Here is a 21,142-nt window from a genome sequence, read left to right as displayed (position 1 = left end):
CTGACCCTTGGGTGACAAGAGAGGAGTGTACTGCTGGGATTCATAGGACATATCCCAGAGGGCCACTTCTCCAAGGTCGAGAAACGTAACTAACCTACCTAAAAATACAAAGACAGACAAGATGAGGTGGCAGAGGGATGTCTTGCAGAACAAGGCATAAGATAAAATCCCAGAAGAAGAAATAAATGATGAGGAGATAGGCAATTTACCTGAGTTTAGAATAATGATGGTGAAGATGATCAGAGAAATCAGGAGGAGTATAGATGCACAGAGCAAAGTTTTTAGCAAAGAGTTGGAAAATATAAAGAATACCCAAATAGAGTTAAAGAATAGAATTACTTAAATAAATATCACACTAGAAGGAATCAAGAATTGACTAAATGAGGCAGAAGAATGGATTAGTGAGCTAGAAGAGAGATTAGTGGAAATCACTACTGCAGAACAGAAAAAAAGAAAAAAGAATGAAAAGAAATGAGGATGGTTTCAGAGGACTTTGGGACAACATTAAGAGCACTAATATTCACATTATAGAGGTCCCAGAAAGCAAAGAGAGAGAGAAAGGACCTGAGAAAATTTCTGAAGACATAATAACTGAAAACTTACCCAAGTCCAGGAAGCACAGAGTCTCAAAGAGGATCAACCCAAAGAGGAACACACCAAGGCCCATAGTAATCAAATTGACAAAAATTAAAGATAAGGAGAGAATATTAAAATCAGTAAGAGAAAAGCAACCTTGTATGTTATCAGCTGATTTTTCAGCAGAAACCTTTCAGGCCAGAAGGGAGTGGCATGATATATTTAAAGTGATGAAAGGGAAAAACTTACCACTAAGAATACTCTATCCAGGATGGAGAAATCAAAAGCTACACAGATAAAGAAAAGCTGAAAAAGAATTCAGCACCTCCAAACTCGCTTTACAGTAAATTTTAAAGGAACTTCTCTAGTCATCAAAGCATGAGAAAAGAACAAAGAACTCATACAACTTAATAAGAAAAAAAAAACCAAAAAAACACCAATCTAAAAATAAGCAGAAGACCTAAACAAGCAATTCTCCAATGAAGACATACAAATGGCCAATAGACAAATGAAAAAATGCTCAATATCATCAGAGAAATGCAAATCAGAACTACAAACAATAAATAAGGGAACCCTCCTTACACTGTTGGCAGGAGTGTAGTTTGGTGCAGCCATTATGGAAAACAGTATGGAGATTCCTCAAAAGACTTGTAAATAGACTTACCATATGCAGTCCTACCCCTGGGCATATATCCAGAGGGAACCTTAATTCAAAAAGACACATGCACCCCAGTGTTCACAGCAGCACTATATACAATAGCCAAGACATGGAAACGACCTAAATGTCCACTGACAGATGACTGGATAAAGAAGTTGTGGTATATTTATACAATGGAATACTACTGAGCCGTGAAAAATAATGAAATAATGCAATTTGCAGTGTGACATGGATAGACGTAGAAAATGTCATTCTAAGTGAAGTAAGCCAGAAAGAAAAATACATGGTATCACTTATATGTGAAATCTTTAAAAAAAGAAAAGAAAAGAAAAGAAACTTATTTACAAAACAGAAACAGACTCACAGACATAGAAAACAAACTTATGGTTACCAGGGGAGGGAATGGGGTGGGAAGGGACAAATTGGGAATTGGAGATTTGCAGATACTAACTACTATATAAAACAAACTACTATATAAAATAGATAAACAATAAGTTCATACTGTGTAGCACAGGGAACTATATTCAATATCTTGTAACTTATGGTTAAAAAGAATATGAAGATGAATATATATATGTATGTTCATGTCTGACTGAAAAATTATGCTTTACACCAGAAATTGATACATTGTAAACTGACTATACTTCAATAAAAATATACTTAAAAAAAAACTACAAAAACAAACCCAAAACATTTAACAAAATGGCAGTAAGAATATACCTATTGATAATTACCTTAAATGAAAATGGATTAAATGCTCCACCCAAAAGACACAGACTGAATGGATATGAAAACAAACCCATATATATGCTGTCTACAAGAGACCCACTTCAGAGCTAGAGAACATGCAAGCAGAAAGGGGATGGAAAAAGATACTCCATGCAAGTGGAAACCAAAGGAAAGCCGGAGTAGACAAAATAGATCTTAAAAGACTGTTGTAAGAGCCAAAGAAGGACACTACATAATGCTTAAGGGATCAATCCAAAAAGAGGATATATCAATTGTAAATATATATGCACCCAACATAGGAGCACCTCAATATATAAGGCAGTTAACAGACATAAAAGGAGAAATCAACAGTCACAATAGTGGAGGAACTCAACACCCCACTTACATCAATGGACAGATTATCCAGACAGGAAATCAATAAGGAAATACAGGCCCTAAATAACACATTAGACCAGATGGACTTAATTGATATCTATAGAGCACTCCATCTGAAACCAGCAGAATACACATTCTTCTTAAGGGCACATGGAACATTCTCCTGAATTGACCGCAAAGCTACAAGGTTAGAAGTCAACTACAAGAAAAAAAAAATGCAAACACACGGAGGCTAAACAATATACTATTAAACAACCAATGGATCACTGAAGAAATCAAAGAGGAAATCAAAAAATACTTTGAGACCAATGAAAATGAAAAACACAATAATCCAAAACCTCTGGGACACAGCAAAAGCTGTTCTCAAAGGGAAGATTATAGTGAAACAAGCCTTCCTCAGGAAACAAGAAAAGTCTCAAACAACCTAACCTTACACCTGAAGCAGCTGGAGAAAGAACAAACCCCAAAGTTAGTAGAAGTCACAAAGATTAGAGCAGTAATAAATGAAATAGAGACTTAAAAAAAAAAAAAAGAGCAATGAAACTAAAAGCTGGTTCTTTGAAAAGATAAACAATATTTGATAAACCCTTAGTCAGGCTGATCAAGAAAAAAAGAGGGCTCAAATTACTACAGTCAGAAATAAAAAAGGAGAAGTTAACAACTCACACCACAGGAATACAAGGGGTTATAAGAGGCTACTATAAGCAACTGTACGTCAACAAAAAGGACAACATAGAAGAAATGGACAATTTCTTAGAAAGGTACTAATTACCAGTACAGAAATTGAATCAATAATTAAAAACCTCCCAGCAAACAAAAGTCCAGGACCAGATGGCTTCACAGGTGAATTCTACCAAACATTTAGGGAAGAGTTAACACCTGTGCTTCTGAAACTATTCCAAAAAATTGCAGAGGAAGGAACACTTCCAAACTTGTTCCATGAGGCCACCATCACCCTGATACCAAAACCATACAAAGATAGCACAAAAAAAAAGACAATTACAGGCCAATAACACTTATGAATAAAGATGCAAAAATCCTCAACAAAATATTGGCAAATAAACTCCAACAATGCATTAAAAGGACCATACGCTATGATCAAGTGGGATTTATCCCAGGGATGCAGGGATTTTCAATATCTGCAAATCAATCAATGTGATACTCAACATTAACAAATTGAAGAATAAAAACCATATGATCATCTCAACAGATGCAGAAAAAGGTTTTGCAAAATTCAACATCCATTTATGATAAACTCTCTAGAAAGTGGGCATAGACAGAACATACCTCAACATAATAAAGGCCATGTATGACAGACCCACAGCTAACATCACACTTAATGGGGAATGCTAAAGGCATTTCCTGTGAGATCAGGAGCAAGACAAGGATGCCCACCTTTGCCACTTTTATTCAACATTGTCTTGGAAGTCCTAGCTATGGCAATCAGAAGAAAAAAAATAAAAGGAATCCAAACTGGAAACAAGTGAAACTGTCACTGCAGATGACATGATATACTATGCATAGAAAACCCTAAAGAAGTGACCAGAAAACTACTAGAGTTTATCAATGAATTTGGTAAAGTTGCAGGATACAAAATTAACATACAGAAATCAGTTGCATTTCTATACACTAACAACAAAATAGCAGAAAGGGAAATAAAGGAAACAATACCATTTACCATTGCACCAAAAAGAACAAAATACCTAGCAGTAAACCTACCCAAGGAGGTAAAAGACCCTTACACTGAAGACTGTAAGACACTGATGAAGGAAATTAAAGATGACATAAACAAAGGGAAAGATACACCGTGTTCTTGGATTGGAAGAATCAATATTGTTAAAATGGCCATACTTTCTAAGGCAACATACAGATTCAGTGTAGTCCCTATCCAAATTACCAACAACATTCTTCACAGAGTTGGAACAAAAAATGTTAAAATTTGTATGGAAACACAAAAGAACCCAAATAGCCAAAAAAAAATCTTGAAAAAGTACAAGAAGCCAGCTGCTGGAGTAATGTATATAAAAGCAAAAACAAACAAATGGGTTCTAGTTAAACAAATTTGATCCAGGAAAAGATGCTCACACTAATCTAGGCAAAAAGAAATCAAGCAGTCTATACAAATTAGTTTCACTATGTCAAAAGAGATGTCTTAAAGGCTTTTTAGCTTTTCTATTAAAAAGAAATTGAGAGTCAGGTAACTATAAACTACTCTTTATTTCCTGAGAGCTAACAAAGTCACACTAATGCAATTTTCCTAAAATTCTGTCGGCTCTTTTCACTAAAGGTAAAATGAATTAATGGTTATTCCAGTAGGCCCATAAAGCATTGTTCTTCCACAAAGAAAAAAGAAAGAAACCATCAAATCATAATTCTGAAGGCTGATTACCAGCCACAGGTAAACTAACTTAAGCTGCATTTACATGTAACTGGAAGTGGAAGTGGACCATCTTTGGTAATCCCTATCTAGGTGAGAACAGAAAAACTACTAAAATTTCAAGATAGAATCATCTCCTATGTAATCTGAACACCTTGTCTCTAAGCAACAACAAATGATGTCTAATGGGAAGGCACTCGTCAAGGGATTTAGCTGTCTTCAGTTTACTGAGAGCTCCGACTGGGAAAGATCTATGGCTTGGGTTAGAAGACTGTGGCTCATTGGCTGGCTACCTGTTTTGTGAATAGTTCTACAGGAACACAGCCACAATCACACCCATTTGTTTATGTACTGTCCATGGCTCCTTTTACACTATGATGGCAGCACTGAATTTTCTAACAAAGATGGGACCTTAAGCTTAAAATATTTACTACCTGACCTTTTAAGAGAAAGTTTGCTGGCCCCTGGTCTATGGCATCATTTTACAAACATTAGAAAAAGCATACAAATCATTTTTGGGTTTTGTTAAAATGCAGATCTCATTCACAAGGTCTGAGGTAAGACCTGAGATTCTGTTTCTAAGAAGCTCCAGGTGATGCCTGTGCAACTGGCTGGCACAGCTCATTTTGAGTAGCAACAGCATAAGGCATAAATTAGTCTATTCTGTCAGAGCGTTGGTTTTTAACCAATATGCCAATAGTGTTGCTGTCAAGAAATCCTGCATTGGGAGTGGTTATTAGTCTTGAATGCACATTAGAATAAATTAGGAAGCTATGAAATTATCAACACTCCAGTTCAGAATTTCTAGTTCTGGCCATTAATAATGGGTATCAGATCTCCCCTCCTGCTATAAAAGCCTATAAATTGAATACAAAACAATACAGCTGCACAGAATTTATGAAGCAATTTGTCAGGTATAGCGAACAACCAGGGCTGTGATTCTTACGAAAAGGCAAACAACCCAGACCCCAGAAAGGCCATACTTTAAGATACTTATTTTAGACCAGTCCAAAAATGCCTAAACAGAAATCAGGATATGATCAAGTTGAACCACCAATAAGTTAACTGCTTGCCAGGACAAAACACAATACTCTTTCAAAGAATACTATAAAACCTGGAATCTTAAGAACTTAGCATCTACACTGTTCACCACACAATAAAACTTTACTACACATAAGGAGCAGGAAAATGTGACCCATAACTAGAAGAACAGAAATGGACATATATATGTACCAGATGGCAGAATTATCAAACAGGGATAAAATATCTACATAAATATGTTCAAGGACTTAAAGGAAAAGTTAAACATAATAAGTGAACAGAGAAATGGAAAAACAGTGCACTTCTGGTAGTGAAAAAACACAATATTTGAAATGAAAAATTCTCTGGCTAGGCTTAACCACCAGTTCAACAATCAAGTAGAGGCCAGACAAAAGAAGATATCCAAACTGGAGTACAGCAAGATAAAAAAGACTGATCTTAAAAGTGAACAGAACCTCAGAGTCTGTAAGAAAAGGTAAAGCAGTCTAACTTGCATGTATTGGGATTTCAGAAGTATGAGCCACAACTTGTGGCTGAAATTTTCAATTTGATGACAAATGTCAACCCACAGATAAAAGAAGCTCAATGAACTCAAAGCAGGATAAACACAAAGACAACCAAAGATCTAGAAAATCTAAAGATTAAAAAATAAATTTTAAAAGCAGCCAGAAGAGAGACAGAGGATTAATGATAAGAATACCTACTAACTTCTAAAAAACACACCCAAGAAGACAGGAGAACAACATATTTAAAGTTCGGAATGAAAAATTCCATACCCAGCGAAGCCTTCAAAATGAAGGTGAGGGGCATCTGGTTCCAGACAAGAGAAATATTCTACTCTATACTTTCTGCTAATTATAACTAATGACTTTTGACAAAAAGGAACTAATAGAACATCCTCAAAGTTGTTTAATAGAAGGCGGACTGGATAGGGACATCAGGACTTGAAATGAACTAATCATGAGTCTTCCCTAATCCCCCTGTGCATCCAAACCTGGGCCATAAAGCAGCCCTGAAAACAACATGCATAGACAAAAAGAAAAAGAAAAAAGGCTGCTCTCTCCAAACAGTGGACCAGGGAGAAGCCAGGTCTACAGTACAGAACGCTCTGACTACACCTGCTCTACTCTAGGTGCACACCATGAAAGAAACCGCACCCCTCCCACTTCTGACCAGGTGCTGTGGAAACTGGGGTGAGTCCTATCAAGTACACCGCCCTGTGCTAATAATCAGGATGTGCACTTACTCCTCCCCACCAAGCACTAAGGAGACTAGAGTGGAACCCTGTCAACCAGACCATCCCCGCACTAACAAGGTGGTACCCTGCCCCAGGGTGTTATGGAAATTATGAGACAGCCCTGTCAACCATTCCAAAACTGTACTACTGAGGTGGCACACTTCCCTCCTTACCACGTACTATGGAGACCAAAGGGCAGCACCCTGTAGACTATCCTTCCCTGCATTAACACAAGCAGAAACAGTGCCTCCATCCCTCACCCCAGACTCTGTACTGTGCAGCAGAGCCCTACACCGACAGTGCCCACGCTGCATTAAGCAGACATCGGCAAAGAGAAAGTAAACCTCTGCTTCCCACTGGCCTCAAATACTGCAGGGAGGAGCCCTACTGACCATCACTACCATGCATTAAGGACTGCAAAGAGGCGGCATTCCACATCCTCCTAACTAGAAAACCTTGCTGTCAGTAATTACTGGATAGACGGACAACAAGGTTAGGTCACACAAACCAATGGGATTTAACCATTATTTATAGAGCACTCCACCCCAAAATAGAATACATGTTCTTTTCAATTGCAATTGGAATATTCACCAAGATAGACCTTACCCCGGGTTATGAAATAAACCTTAACAAATTTAAAACAAAGTTATACAAAGTATGTTCTCAGACAATAATATAAATTAGAAATCAATAACAGAAAAACCTTTAAACACTTGGAAATTAGGCAGCACACTTCTAATAACTAAAGCATCAAAAGAAGTCTCACAGGAGAGTACAAAATTAAAATACAATATATAATGATTTATGGGATGCAGTTAAAATGGAATTTAGTAGGCCCTTTATAGTGTTAAGTAATTTTATTAGGAAAAAAAAAGTTTCACATCAGTAGCCTAAACTTTTCACCTGAAATAGAAAAAGGAAAATAAATAAATCAAGCTAAAAGAAAGAAAAGGAAAATCTCCAAATATATGAAAAAAATTTAAAAACTCTTCTGACTGGGTCAAAGAACCCAAGAGGAACTTAAAACTAAATGAAAATGAAAACATAATATATCAAAATATATGGGACATGGCTAACACAGTGTTAGAAGGGGAATCTGTAATACTAAGTACTTATATTAGAAGAGTCTCAGTTCAGTAACTGAGGCTTGTTTCCACCTCAAGCAATTAGAAAGAGAAAATAAATACATAGCAGAATGAAGGAAATAAAAACAAGAGCAGAAATCAATGAAACTGACAAAAGAAAAATAGTAAAAAAAAAAACAAAAACAAAAAAAACCCCAAAAAAGCTAGTTCTATGAAAAGACCAATAAAATTGATAAACCTGGCCAAAAAAGAGAGAAAACATAATAAACTACTGATATTTGTAAGCATATTACTATAAGCTTCAATCTCACTTAGAGGATTTATATAAAGGAATATTATGAACAGTTCTACACATAACAATATAATGACTTAGACAAAAATTGACCAATTCTTAGAAAGCCACAAATTATCAAAACTACCTCAAGATGAAATAGATTAGGGGTTGGTAAACTGTGGTCTGCAGGCCAATTTTGTGACACTAGAAAATTACATGGAATTCAAATTTTTGTGCCATAAATAGTTTTGTTGAAACTCAGCCATACTCACTTGTTTACCTACTGTACATGATGCTTTTGCACTACAATGCAGAGTTGAATAAAACAGAGACCATATGGGATCTGTAAAACCTAAATATTTACTGTCTGGCTCTTTACAGGAGAGTCTGCCCACTCTTGAAATAGATGATCTGAATAGTCTTAGCAAAAAAATTCAATTCATAGTTAAAAAGGAAAAGAAATTTCCAGGTCCAGATGGTTTTACTGGAGAATTCTCTAAAATATCTAAAAAGAAATTCTATTCATTCTCTTCCAGAAATTAGAAGATCTCTCAACTAATCTGTGAGGCCAGCAATACCTGGTTACAAAACCAGACGAAGACAATAAAATGAAAACTACAGACCAGTAGTCTTCATTAGATATGCAAACGTTCTCAACAAAATACCAGCCAACTGAATGCAATGACATATGAAAAGAATAATACACCATAGCCAAGTGGGGTTGATTCAAGGAATGTAAGATTAGTTCAATATTCAAACACTGATCAGTGTCATCCACCATGGTAATACCATAAAGACGAAACATCAGATGATCATATTAATTGATACAGAAAAAGCATTTGACAATATTCAACACCCATTCATGGTAACTCTTAATACACTAGGAATGGAGAGGAGCTTCATCAACAGCTTTATCAAAGAATATCTACCAAAAATCTACAGTTAACATCACACTAAACAGTGAGAGGCCAAAAACTGGAAACAACTCACATGTGTTCTTCAACACTACGTCCATACCTCAGAATGCAACTTAGCAATAAAAAGGAATCAACTATCAGTACATTCAAAATTTGGGTGGCTGTGACAGGTGTTATGGTGAAAGAAAGCCAGTCTCAACAAGTTACACAGTCTATAATTTGATTTATACTGACGTGCCCCAAATGGCAAGATTAGTGATGCAAACAGACCGATGCTTGCCAGGATTTAGAACTGGGGAGATGGTGTCACTATAAAGCAATATGAATATCAAGTTACCATTATCAGGAATGAAAAGTTACCAGTATCGGGAATGAATACTGAAGATGTTAAATGCAAAATAAGAGAATATCATGAACTATATAGAGCTGACAAATTTGACAACTTAGATGAAATGACAAATTTCTTGGAAGATCAAATTACCAATCCTGACTCAAGAAAATCTAATTATCACTACTATCTGTGATAGAGAGTAAATTCATAATTTAAAATTTTATTCCAACAAAACTCTAGACCTAGATGGTTTTCTTGCTAAATACTGTCACTTATGAAAAACAAGTCTTATAAAAACATCTTCTGAAAAGGCACTTCCCTCTCATGTAACTTATATAGAGACCAGAAAACAAAACCATACAAGGATACTATGAGAAGAGAACTACAGACCAATATCTATCAATATAGATATAAAAATCCATAATAGAAAAATAGCAAATTGCATTCAGTATGACAACACATAATGACTAAGTGGGCTTTATTCCAGAAATAAAAGGTTAACATTCAAAAATCAATGTAACTCCTTATAATAGTAAAGGAGAAAAATCATATGATCATCTCAACAGATCACAAAAAACAACTTATTACCCATTTATGACTTAAAATTATTCTCCAGCAAACTACAAATACACTGAAATTTCCTCAGTGTGAGAAAGAGCATTTAGGAAAAACCTACAGCTAACATCACACTTAATGGTGAAGGAAAGAAGAGAGATCCCTGAGATCAGGAACATAACAAGGATGCCCACTCTCATTACTTGTATTGAATATAGCATCAGGGGTCCCAGCAGCTGTAATAAGACATAAAAGAAGTAAATGAAAGGCATACATCTTGGAAAGGAAGAAGATTCTATTGACAGACAACATGACTGACCATGCAGAAAATCCTAAGAATACAAAAGAACTACTAGAACTAACAAGTGAATTTTAGGAAGGTCCCAAGACACGAGGTCAGCATACAAAATCAGTGTATTTCTATATACCAATAAATAAATGGAATATGAATTTTTTTAAAATGACATTTACAATAGGATTAAAAACCAAAATATCTGGAGATAACTTTTAATGTGTAGGATATCTACACTAAAAGCTACAAAACGTTGAAATAAATTAAAGAAGATCTACATAAATGGAGAAAAGTATTAGGGTTATGCATTGGAGGATTCAGTGTTGTTGGAATTTCTTCCCCTGATACTGATCTTTAGATGTGGTATAGTATCAATTAAGATCTCATTGTGCTGCTCAGTAGAAATTGACAAGATGATTCCTAAGTTTTATGGAGGGGACCAGGACCTAAAATGGCTATGGCACCTTTGAAGAAAAAAAAGGGGCTGAAGGACTTAAACTACCCAATTAAACTACCTAATTTCACAACCTGCTATAAAGCTATAGTAATTGGTGCAGTACGGTTTGGGTTTAAGGACAGACAAATAGATTGATAGAAAAGAGAATCCAGAAATAGTTCCATGCTTATACAGTCAGCTGATTTTTGAAAAAGGCCCCAAAGAAATTTAATTAGGAAAAGGAAAATCTTTTAAACAAACAGAGCTGGGGTAACTGGCTTTTCTCTATGCAAAAGAATGAATATCAACCCTTACCTCACATCATACCCAGCTTGTTTGAGATGGCTCATTGACCCAGACATGAAAGCTAAAACTATAAACCTTCTAAAAAGTATACAGCAAAATAACTCTGTGACCCTGAGGTAGGCAAAGATTTCTTAATTTTTTTTTTCTGTAAAGAAACCTAAGGAAAAAAAAAACTGATAAGCTGAACTTCAAATAAAAAAATTTCTGCTCATCAAAGACACTTAAATAAACAAATAGGCAGGCTGCACACTAGGAGAACATTTCCACAATATAGATACTGGACAGGAGACTTACATGTGGAATATAGAGAGAATTTCTACAGCTTAATAAAAAGACAATCATCCAAACAACAATGGACAAAACACTTGAAAAGATATTTCACAAAAGAAGATATATGAATGGGCAGTCAGCAGGAAAAGGTGCTCACAATTATTAGTCATCAGGCAAATGATAATTGGAATCACCATGAGACACTAATACACACACACTGGAGTGGCTAAAATTAAAATAACGACTGACAAACTCCAAATAATGGGGAGGATGTGGAGTGCCTGGAACTCACATACATTACTGGTGGGAATATAAAATGGGAAGTATTTGTCAGCTTTTTACAAAGTTAAACATACATCTGCCCTATGACCCAGCAATTCCACTTCTCAGGACAAACAAAACATGTCCATAGAAGGACATGCATCAGAATATTCATAGCAACTATATTCATGGTGGCTACAGCCAGGTGCAGCCCAGGTGTCCACTAACAGGAGAATGGATATGCAAATTATGATGTAGTTATACCACGGAGTACTACTCAACAAGAAAAAGAACAAATGCAAGAGTGTGGGTAAATTTCAAAAATAACATGCTGAGAGGAGGAAGCCAGACACAGACTATATGAAGAGGCAAAACTAATCTAGTGGTAAAGTCAGAATATCAGAAAAGTGGTTGTTTCCGGGAGAAGGGGACTGACATGACAGAAAAGGAACAAAGAACCTTCTGGAGTAATAAAATCTACACACACCTATTGCATTGCCACCCCAATGAAAATGAATCCATTTCTTTGCTTGCAACCCGGTCATCAGTATTTTTATAGTCCTGCCTCCCTCCACACACAGGTGATACTGGTGCACATTAAAGGCTGAAAAAGGGCACTCAATCTAAATTTTGTCACGAAGTGATATCTGACTTTGATTTTATAAATGGGAACTATAAAAAGTGTCCATTTGAAGTGGATTCCTTCATATCAACTTAAAAAATAAAAACAAAACAAATGATGCTACAGTTGTTCTGTATCAGAGTAAATGCAAGATTCCTGTTAGTACTAAAAAAAGCATTTCTCTCTAGATAAACTTGTATGCTTGCTGGTTAGAGGAGACATGTCTAACTTGTATGCTTCTAGTTTTTGCCTTGGCTGCCCAGAAGTTCAGAGCCAAATTCAATGCTCAGTTTAGTGATTAACATCCCAACTGCTTGATTAACCAGTTTTTTTTCAGGGGGTGGTTAGAGAGGCTTGGGAGATAGAAGGTGGGGGCATTAAATTATCTTGTTCCATATTGTAAATGACCTCAAATCATTTGGGGAAAATGATGTGTAAATTATATATAAAATGTTGGCCATTTTGGAAAAACATTTTTTTCATTGCAGGTATAAATACCTTGCATGCTTCTCTTTCTTGTCAAAAAGGGTTAGATTAAGAAAGGCTTTTGGTGTTGCTTGAATGAGTCATCTGCTAAAGGTGAGTCACCAGACAAATGATGGAATAATATAAAAAATACATCATTTAAAAATACAGCCATACTGACAGAGACACTCTCACATTGGATTATGAGTTAGACTGGAAGAACCAGTCTAATGTAAAAGTCTAATGCAAAAGTATGGAATATGAGGAGTCACTTATGGATCAAAGGAGGCATTAACAATTTCAGCGCACATTACATTCTCAGGCTAAAGAAAGAAATCAGATCTGTATGCAGATGTGCTCACTGTCATTCTGTTTCTATGATAACTTGGCTGCTTTGATTTTATCCACTGGATAGGGTATTTTCTGTCCTTTCTCATTTAACAAAACCTTGGCCCCCAAGAGAAAATAAAACGTCCTCACTCCCAAAGGGCATATCCGAATTTAACACTACGGGAGAAGTCGGCAGCGACAGCAGCACACCTCTCACCTGCGGCGGGTCACGGCTGGGCAGCCCCGAAGGCTCCTCCTCTCCCTGCACTCTTCTCCGCGCTGCGCAGGACTCGGCACTTCTCTCACTGGGGCCTTGTTTTCCTATTAACCTATTTTGCATCTGATTGACTTGCTTTGTTGTAGCCTTTCGTGAATCAACCTGTTGATACAGAGTAAGTAGTAGTATATAATGAAAACTTTCGACACTTATAAAAAAAAATGCATTCATGTCCAGATTCTTGAAAATTCTGTACTTGCCAAGCTTTGAAAAAAAAAAAAAAAAGGAAGAAGTAAAGAGGAAACCAACAAATGGAAGTCAGAGAAAAATATAGTCGTTGGCAAGATCCAAGCCTTTTCTCATCAGTAGGACAAGACCAATTAAAATTAGTGTCACTGTTGTGCACTCCTTAGAAATTATCTCTACAGATAACTTGCTTATTGAAAACGGCATTTTTACAGAAAACTGTCACATTTTAAAACTGCACATGAATTCATTATTAACCTTTGCTGGGAGTAGATCCAGTACATCTTTTTAGTTTAAATTCTTATTAATTAGAATCTTAGTCTTCTATCACTGCAGTGAGCCTAATTAATGTGAACATATGAAAGGAGCTTACAATGTTGCTTACTTTCTTACACAGGTAATTTAACCTTTGAGCAGATGGATAACAGTCCATGTCATCTAATACTGTGTACCAGTATCAGAGGTTAAATTCTATGAGCTTGCTGTCTCTAAGGTTTCTTTTTCACACCATGGTGTTATCTGGGGGATGACTGACTCTCAATAACCTTGAAGTAGACACAGAAATAGGAGGGCAGATCCCACAATACAGTTGGAAGATTGAAAGCCACAGTGAAGATCCTTATGTGAACTATTTGTTCAGCAGCTTCATGTTTACAGCAGCTGGAAGTGCCATCACCTTTTTTCATGGGTTAAATAGGGGGCAGAAGACAGGAACAGCACGAGGGGAAATAATGGAGTAGCCAGTGCCAAACTGGAGAATGAATTACATCGGCGGGGCAAGCAGAGCCTTAATTTGTAGTCTCAATTTTTAGCTTCTATTGCCAAGTGTGTTCACTCCTTCCCTTTAAAATATGCTGGTGTTTTGTGGCTAGGTCTAAGTTGTCACAACACCATTCTTTATCCACCCCTCCTCCCTGATCCAAGCTTCTCAAAGGATAGCAAAGCCACTGCTTCTCAGTAACCTGAAAATTGGAATTGCTTTCTGATCACTCAGGGGTTCTTTATTTCTACCTCTCAACTCCTAGGAAAATCCATGTGTAACCACCTTCTGAGCCAGTTTTCCACTGAAGTCATCTTGGTAATAAATGCCCATCATACCGCTAGTGTGAAACAAAGGGTTTCCCAAGGCTGCAGTACACGGTTCTACCCTAATCAAATGCTGGCTTGCCAATCACTATGAAATGTGTTCTGCGATATAAAGGATTCGTTGAGATATTAATTGAGGTTTTTAGAGCCTCCTATATGCGAGGCACTTGAGGCATAACAGTTTTTTGGCCTAGGAGCTTCTGATATACAAACAAAATTTGGTCTAATGTATTCAGTCCTCTTTGAGGCCTCCTGGATCTCCTGTCAGTTGGCTGGATGGTTAAGTTGTGCTGCCATGAGCACTTCTAGCTAATAACCAAAATGATACCCAGTTTATGGAAAATTTCTATTTCTAGGGAAACTTTTAAAATGGTAAGTGAAGTGTGATGATGAAGTTTAACTCTTAATTGTGAACAGAGTAAAACTTGTTCTTAAAGATATAAAAGTAAATATAGAAAACACGCCAGGCACCCCACATCATCAAATAGAAAGATACTCTCCAAACCTGTGTCATTTTCAAGACAGTGGCTATTCAAATAAGGTACTTTTCATTTAATTTTCCATTGGCATGCCACCCTGTTCTACAAAATAAGCAATATTTTTGGACTCCTAAAGCAAAAATGTGCTTATAATTAAGAATTTATATCCTCTTTCTCACACATAGAAAATAAATATAAAAACAAGTTTAACAGAACTATTTTTGAGAATTAAAGCTCAAGAAAGAATTCTGTAAATTTTTAAGTTCAATACAAAGATTACTACTACCGATAATAATATATTCACCCTTGGACTTGCCATGTGAACCCTCAGATCTAGGGTGAACTAACTTTCCGCCTGAAACATAGGACAGCTTGAACACTTTAACCATGACCCCGCAGCTACTCCTCTGCCAGGTAAAGCATGTAGGGAGGATGGCTCATCATGCGGCTGTCGATAACCATTATGCTATGGATTCAGGTATCAATACAAGGAGGGAGATACTGATAAACTGATAAAGGGATCCAGCACCGTGGAGGAAACACCTTATTCAAGGGTTCAGCTGGGGCCTCCAGGAATGCTAGTTCCCAGCATGGCTTCAGCATTTTCCTCTGGGAATCCTAGAGCTTTGGCTCACCTCGATAAGCATTCTTACTGAATATGGTTTCCTTCAGTGAATTCTGGACATTAAATCCAGTGGATGGGATAGCTGGACTGTGGTGGCCCTGACGACAGATTCCTGTAATTTGGCAAAGCTACCTCAGGAGCCGTCAGAACCACTGGCAAGTAACTGCAGCTACACTCAGCTACACCGCTCATTTCAATTGAGGCAAATACCCCCAAAGATTTGCTTTTCAGAAAAAAAAAAAACAATGTCTCTACCATCTGGAGAGTTTAACATCAATAATGTATTTGAGGACTTCAAGAAGAAGGCTCAGTAATAGGGAACAGTTCATGGTGCCCAGTAAGTAAAGCCCGGTGTTGGAAAAATACCTCATTTTTCTTTTGTGAAAAGATGCTGTTTGTTGAGATTCTTATGGTGATATGCTATTTTCTAATACCTAACCAAAACATATTTTTGTTATAACTGCTAAATTTAAAAGGCACAAAACACTTATACTTAGGAAAATAACACTAAAAAAATTAAACATTTAAGACTTTCCTTTGAATACTCAATTGTAGAAACATTTTATTAGAGGCTAAATGTTTTCAGGCCCACTGACTTCTTTTTAAGTATCTTTATCCATAAAGTACAAGTCCAGAGTTCATTCTTTATTCTCTTAAATAACTAGATCCATGTACAGAGTAATTAGAAACGTCTTTAGCTACTAACAAAGGGAGTCTGTCTAAAAAGAGAGAAATGTGTGGCTATGTGAGTGAAACTCATTCTGGACTTAAAAATGATTTTGTTATGGAAGTAATTAGTTGTGGAAACTATCCTGTACTTGTATCATTTAGGACAGTTTATACTGCCATACTTTGCTTTTGATCATTTTCAAGTTTGGTTTTTGCAGCATTACAAAATCTGTAAACTTTTAAAATAAAAATTAAGATATTTAAGAGGTTTGTTCACATATGGTAAGCCTATATTTTATACTGTAATTATTAAATATATTAGTGTACTCAAAATACTCAAGAAATAAAGTCATTATTCAATAAATATCAATCTGCTTTGAAAAATATCCCCAGTTCATCTTACTGTCTATAATACTGAGGTTGATCATATGGTTAACAGATATTAAGGTCTTAGGAGTGCATATTATTCTTAGTGTTAAAGTGCTGCAATCAAAAGGGAAAAATAAAATATTTTCGACTGAATCTCATTGGAAAAATGTTTTACTTTCTATCTCTGCATATAAAAATGTTTTCACAACAAACATCCTTTGAATTTGATGAAACTGAAAATTCTGGTGGATAATAATTAGAATTTTATATCAGAGGATATAGCTATCGGTTTTTAAAATGGCTTCTTTTATATTTCAATTAAGTTTATGAAACTGAAAAACTACAAAGAAGGAAAAATCTACTTAAATTAGCGCAGATTAAGTGATGACCATTATTGCAAGGGGAATACGACGTCAAGGAAATAGCTCTTTGTTTTGTTGCAAAAGTGATAAAAACACAAAAGTCAATAAAACTGTTAAAATAAGTCTCAGTAATTACCAAGATCAAAATCCAGTGGCTTTTTATTAAACATGAACTTTTGTTCTGCCTTCTGCAATACGTAAATAGTGCTGACAATTGGTTTGTGAGGCACTTGCTACAATAAAATGTAATTGTATCATGAGAGAAAGGTGACAATCAGGAGATCATGAAAAAATTACATATTCTCACTGGTAGTTAATTAGCCATGCAAAACCTCCTCAAACAGATATTCTCTTCTATTAGGAATGATTACTATGCAGGCCTACAGATGTCAATACCACAGTCATTCAAATACTTCTTTCCCTACTAATTGAAGGTTGTAAAGCTCTGGTGCCAAGGTTTTGCTTCCAAAGAGCTAATTTATGACTAGAAGGATATTTTATGTCTTCAGTTGCAGCAGCTACAAAATTCAGCAAATCAGAACCATCTGTGCACTGATACTTGACTCACCATTCATCTAGCAGCCTATCAGTCACATTAGTTTGCATCCTGCATTCTTGGCTCGTGAACACTTGTGATGATCCAAAGTTCATAAGAAATATTAAAAATGAATGGCATCCTGACCCTACCTTATTGTACAAGCATCAGGGAAAAAAGCCCTATTTTTTTTTTTTAAACATATGAGCAGTGTCAAGGTGGGGTTGGATATTTAGCTGCCTGTCCAGTAATGTTGCTGAGAGCAGTCTCAGGTTTCCCCCACCCTCCTAAAAAAATGTTTCCTCTTAATTATTTCGTATTGTTTCAAGTTCTAATTCTTTTTTTTCTTAATGTTGCTGTGAGGGAGTCAGTTGGAAGACAGAGTAAAGGAGAAGTAAATTGAAAGTAACTTTTTTTAAAAAAAAGAATTGTTTCTATAGATTGAAATATCTGCACATACAAATAATTGGTTAAATCTAAGAATATTACTACCACCACCAAATTATGGCCAAACGAGTATGCAAAAACAGAGGAGTGACTAAAGAAAATCCGAAGAAAAGCAGCAAGAAAAGGCTTTCATGAATGAAGTCGGTCGGGTTGGCCTTTGATCTTACCTGAGACCTGCCTCTCTGACATCAGAGAGTCCTTTAGTTCTTTCAGATGCACAAGAGGACACAGATCCTTTTTTTTTCTAAGAGACAATAGGTCAAAAGAACTTTCCACAAAATTTCTTGAAGCTGAGTTAGGAGATATGCGAATTAAATATACTAAGCAAGAAACAGGGTTGTCAGACTCGTTTTGACACCTAAAAAACTTCATTTGGTAGAAAAGCTTCACAGAAGGTAATTCCAGGGACAGTTACTTACCTTTGGATTGTTTGGAGCAGGCATATTTAAGCTCTCTTCTTTAGTGGAAAACTCCAGTGGTCCTAATGGCATTCCATCTGGATTCAGAATTTTCCTGAGCATTTGATAGTTTGGCTTTTCATCGTATGCTAAATCACGAGCACACAGCAAATACTGCGCTATTTCACCTGTGAAGTATCACATTTTTTCAGTATGTCATTCATAATTGGCAAGAATTGTCAAGACTCCAATATCCGCAAAATCTCGGTTGTTTTTTCTCTTACACATGCGTGCACTCACATCCACACACACACCTTGAAGAAACTAAGAATGAACAATTCGATGAAAAGCACTTTTTAAATAATACCCTCAAAGGACTGGAATACAGTGACCTACAGATTTGATAAGATGGGGGAAACTGGTGGGTTTCTTTTTTTCCCCCACATATCTTTGTTGATATGTTTACAATTCATTAATCTTATCAAGGGAAGCAAATATTTAAAATCATAGTGATTTTGATTTATGGGGTGCAACAACTAAGAACTACATGAATAATATAATAGACTAATCATGCTTCATAACTTTTCATGTTGAAGTTTTTAAAATTCAGTTAAAAACAAGTGTTACTTATTATAAACCTCCTTAAAGGAAAAAAAATCATTGTAAATTTTAATTAAGGCTTTGATTTAGAGATTACAACAGTATATTTAGAAATGACCTTGAATTCTACATTTTTAGCTGTGACTGACTTTAGAATTTGCCAAACCTCACTCAAATCCTCCATACGTAGCTAGCCCAGTGCAATGACCACACAGTCTTCCTGATTTAGAGCACAAGGATGAAAAGCTGCCACCTTTTTTTCTCTAACATAATCCCTTCCCTAGAATGATATATTAACTCTCGCCCCATGAAAAAGTTGTGAATGAGAAACTTTAATACAGTACAAGTGGAATCAGTAACCAAAACTTACAAACAGCCGCTTAAAGCATAGTTGACGTTTTTTTTTCAGGTGGAGGTTCAATCTGAGATACAAGTAAGTGATCATACTGTACACTGTTTAAAAACTGGCCTGTTTTCATTTGTTCACAGAGACATTTAGATACGTCATAACCTAGTTTTTACAAGCCTTTCCTCTTCAAAAGCTTATTCCTGACCCAGACACAAGTTCCTCTGTCTCACTGAGTTGTTTATGTCCTACGGCGGGGAAACCTGCGAAGCTTCCTGGGCTGGCACAGTGGCTTCCTAAGCCTTCACTTCCCCTCCAGGCCGACCTCCACTTGAGTGGGCAACAGCAGACACACTGGCTTTCACTCCCTCCAGGAAAAACCCCACAGGAAGCAGTCATCATCTCTCCCCCCGAGGAAAGTCAGAGAGTGACAGTTTACGCTGTCCACAGCTGTCTTCTAGGAACATAAGGCTGTTGTGGCTAAGATGAAAACTCTTGGCTCCAGAGTTTTTTTATTGTGTTGGATGGTGTTGTGATTCTGCAACCTCCTTTTGTCCTCTCTGAGGTACAAGACGAATTTGTTATCAAGCATTCGCTCAACCAGATCTCTATTAACTAGCAAGTGCTGCTGCTTCATCACATTATAACTCATGCTTCCAGGAGCCCTTTTTGGGGCATCCAATTCCTGAAGAGACGATCAAAAAAAAGATTAAATTCCACTTTACAATTTTAATATAAACACTCTGTTGTTCTCTGTCTCTTGCAAGACTGGTAAGCCCAGTTTGGCATATATGACATTTCTATTAACCCAAATCTCCCAAATGGAGAAGAGAGCTGAATTTGCTGGGTACACTTTTCACAAATCCCTGTTAGAAGACGACGGCAAACTCCTGGCACTCTAGCAGCCGTGCGGCAAAGCCTTCGTGGGGCTGGGCCTTGAAAAACCAAGGTACCAGTGAGGTGGGAGAGGCAGAAAAAGACAAGAGCCACCTCTGTTATAAATTTATTATTATAAGCCTGAAGCTTAGACTATCGGGATACAGTACTGGTTTAAATGTCAGCCTTTCAAGATCTGGATTTATTAATGAGGTACACCTTTTAATTTACTAACTTATTTCCAGAGCTATAAAACAAAATGCTTTGAGTAGTACAAAATTAGGATATTCTTGAATCCCCTGCTTTTTAAGCTAGTGAAATGCCAAGTATCATCACTGACTATCCTTTCAAGAGACACAAACTTCTGAAACTTACTACACTGAGTTGGATGTGTATGTTGCAAACTTCTCAGCTGTTCTATTTCATAAAATATCTCAGTAACAGACCTTTTGTAAGTCAGATTAATTTTCATGTTAGCAGTACCCACTCTAAGCACAGCCAACTAACTTGAGATCCTCAGTTAATAAAGTTTTGGCATTTTGTGCTTTAGAAATAGAAATCTGCATTTTATAAATAATAGTATAGACTCAAATGGTTTGTACTGAAAAAGAGGAGCCTGGTACTCCTTCCGTCATTTCTTCCATCACTCAAATTTTCTTATCTCTAGCAACAGCAGTGCCCCAGAATATACACGGGCCCATGAGCAATCATCTTATACAATCCAGGGCTTCAGGTCTTTTTTTCTAATCC

General features: G+C 36.4%; 2 protein-coding genes across 7 annotated transcripts in view; one reads left to right on the top strand and one right to left on the bottom strand.

Moving 5' to 3' along the window:
* Positions 1 to 8,972, top strand: part of FANCL (FA complementation group L) — a 72,920-nt gene extending 63,948 nt beyond the window's left edge. Inside the window, exon 15 of one of the 2 annotated variants that reach the window (XM_074341171.1) lies at positions 8,889 to 8,972. The gene's annotated coding sequence lies outside the window, so the exon portion shown is untranslated. Of the gene's footprint in view, positions 1 to 6,888 lie in introns of both variants that reach the window. The other variant, XM_074341172.1, reaches the window with a different exon arrangement.
* VRK2 (VRK serine/threonine kinase 2) overlaps positions 1 to 21,142 on the bottom strand; it is a 95,748-nt gene that overhangs the window by 1,598 nt on the left and 73,008 nt on the right. For 2 of the 5 annotated variants that reach the window (XM_074341167.1, XM_074341166.1), the window contains exons 11-12: positions 18,592 to 18,758; positions 13,355 to 13,516 (exon numbers count right to left, since the gene is read on the bottom strand). In XM_074341167.1, the coding sequence (XP_074197268.1) occupies positions 13,355 to 13,516; positions 18,592 to 18,758 (329 nt within the window). Of the gene's footprint in view, positions 1 to 13,347; positions 13,517 to 18,591; positions 20,202 to 21,142 lie in introns of those variants that run through there. The other 3 variants (XM_074341169.1, XR_012498975.1, XM_074341170.1) reach the window with 3 other exon arrangements.

This window comes from Camelus bactrianus, chromosome 15 (genome assembly GCF_048773025.1).
Source record: "Camelus bactrianus isolate YW-2024 breed Bactrian camel chromosome 15, ASM4877302v1, whole genome shotgun sequence".
In the NCBI taxonomy this organism is placed as follows: Eukaryota; Metazoa; Chordata; class Mammalia; order Artiodactyla; family Camelidae; genus Camelus; species Camelus bactrianus.
The sequence above is the reverse complement of the archived record's forward strand: the minus strand, read 5'-3'. Positions and strand labels throughout refer to the sequence as shown.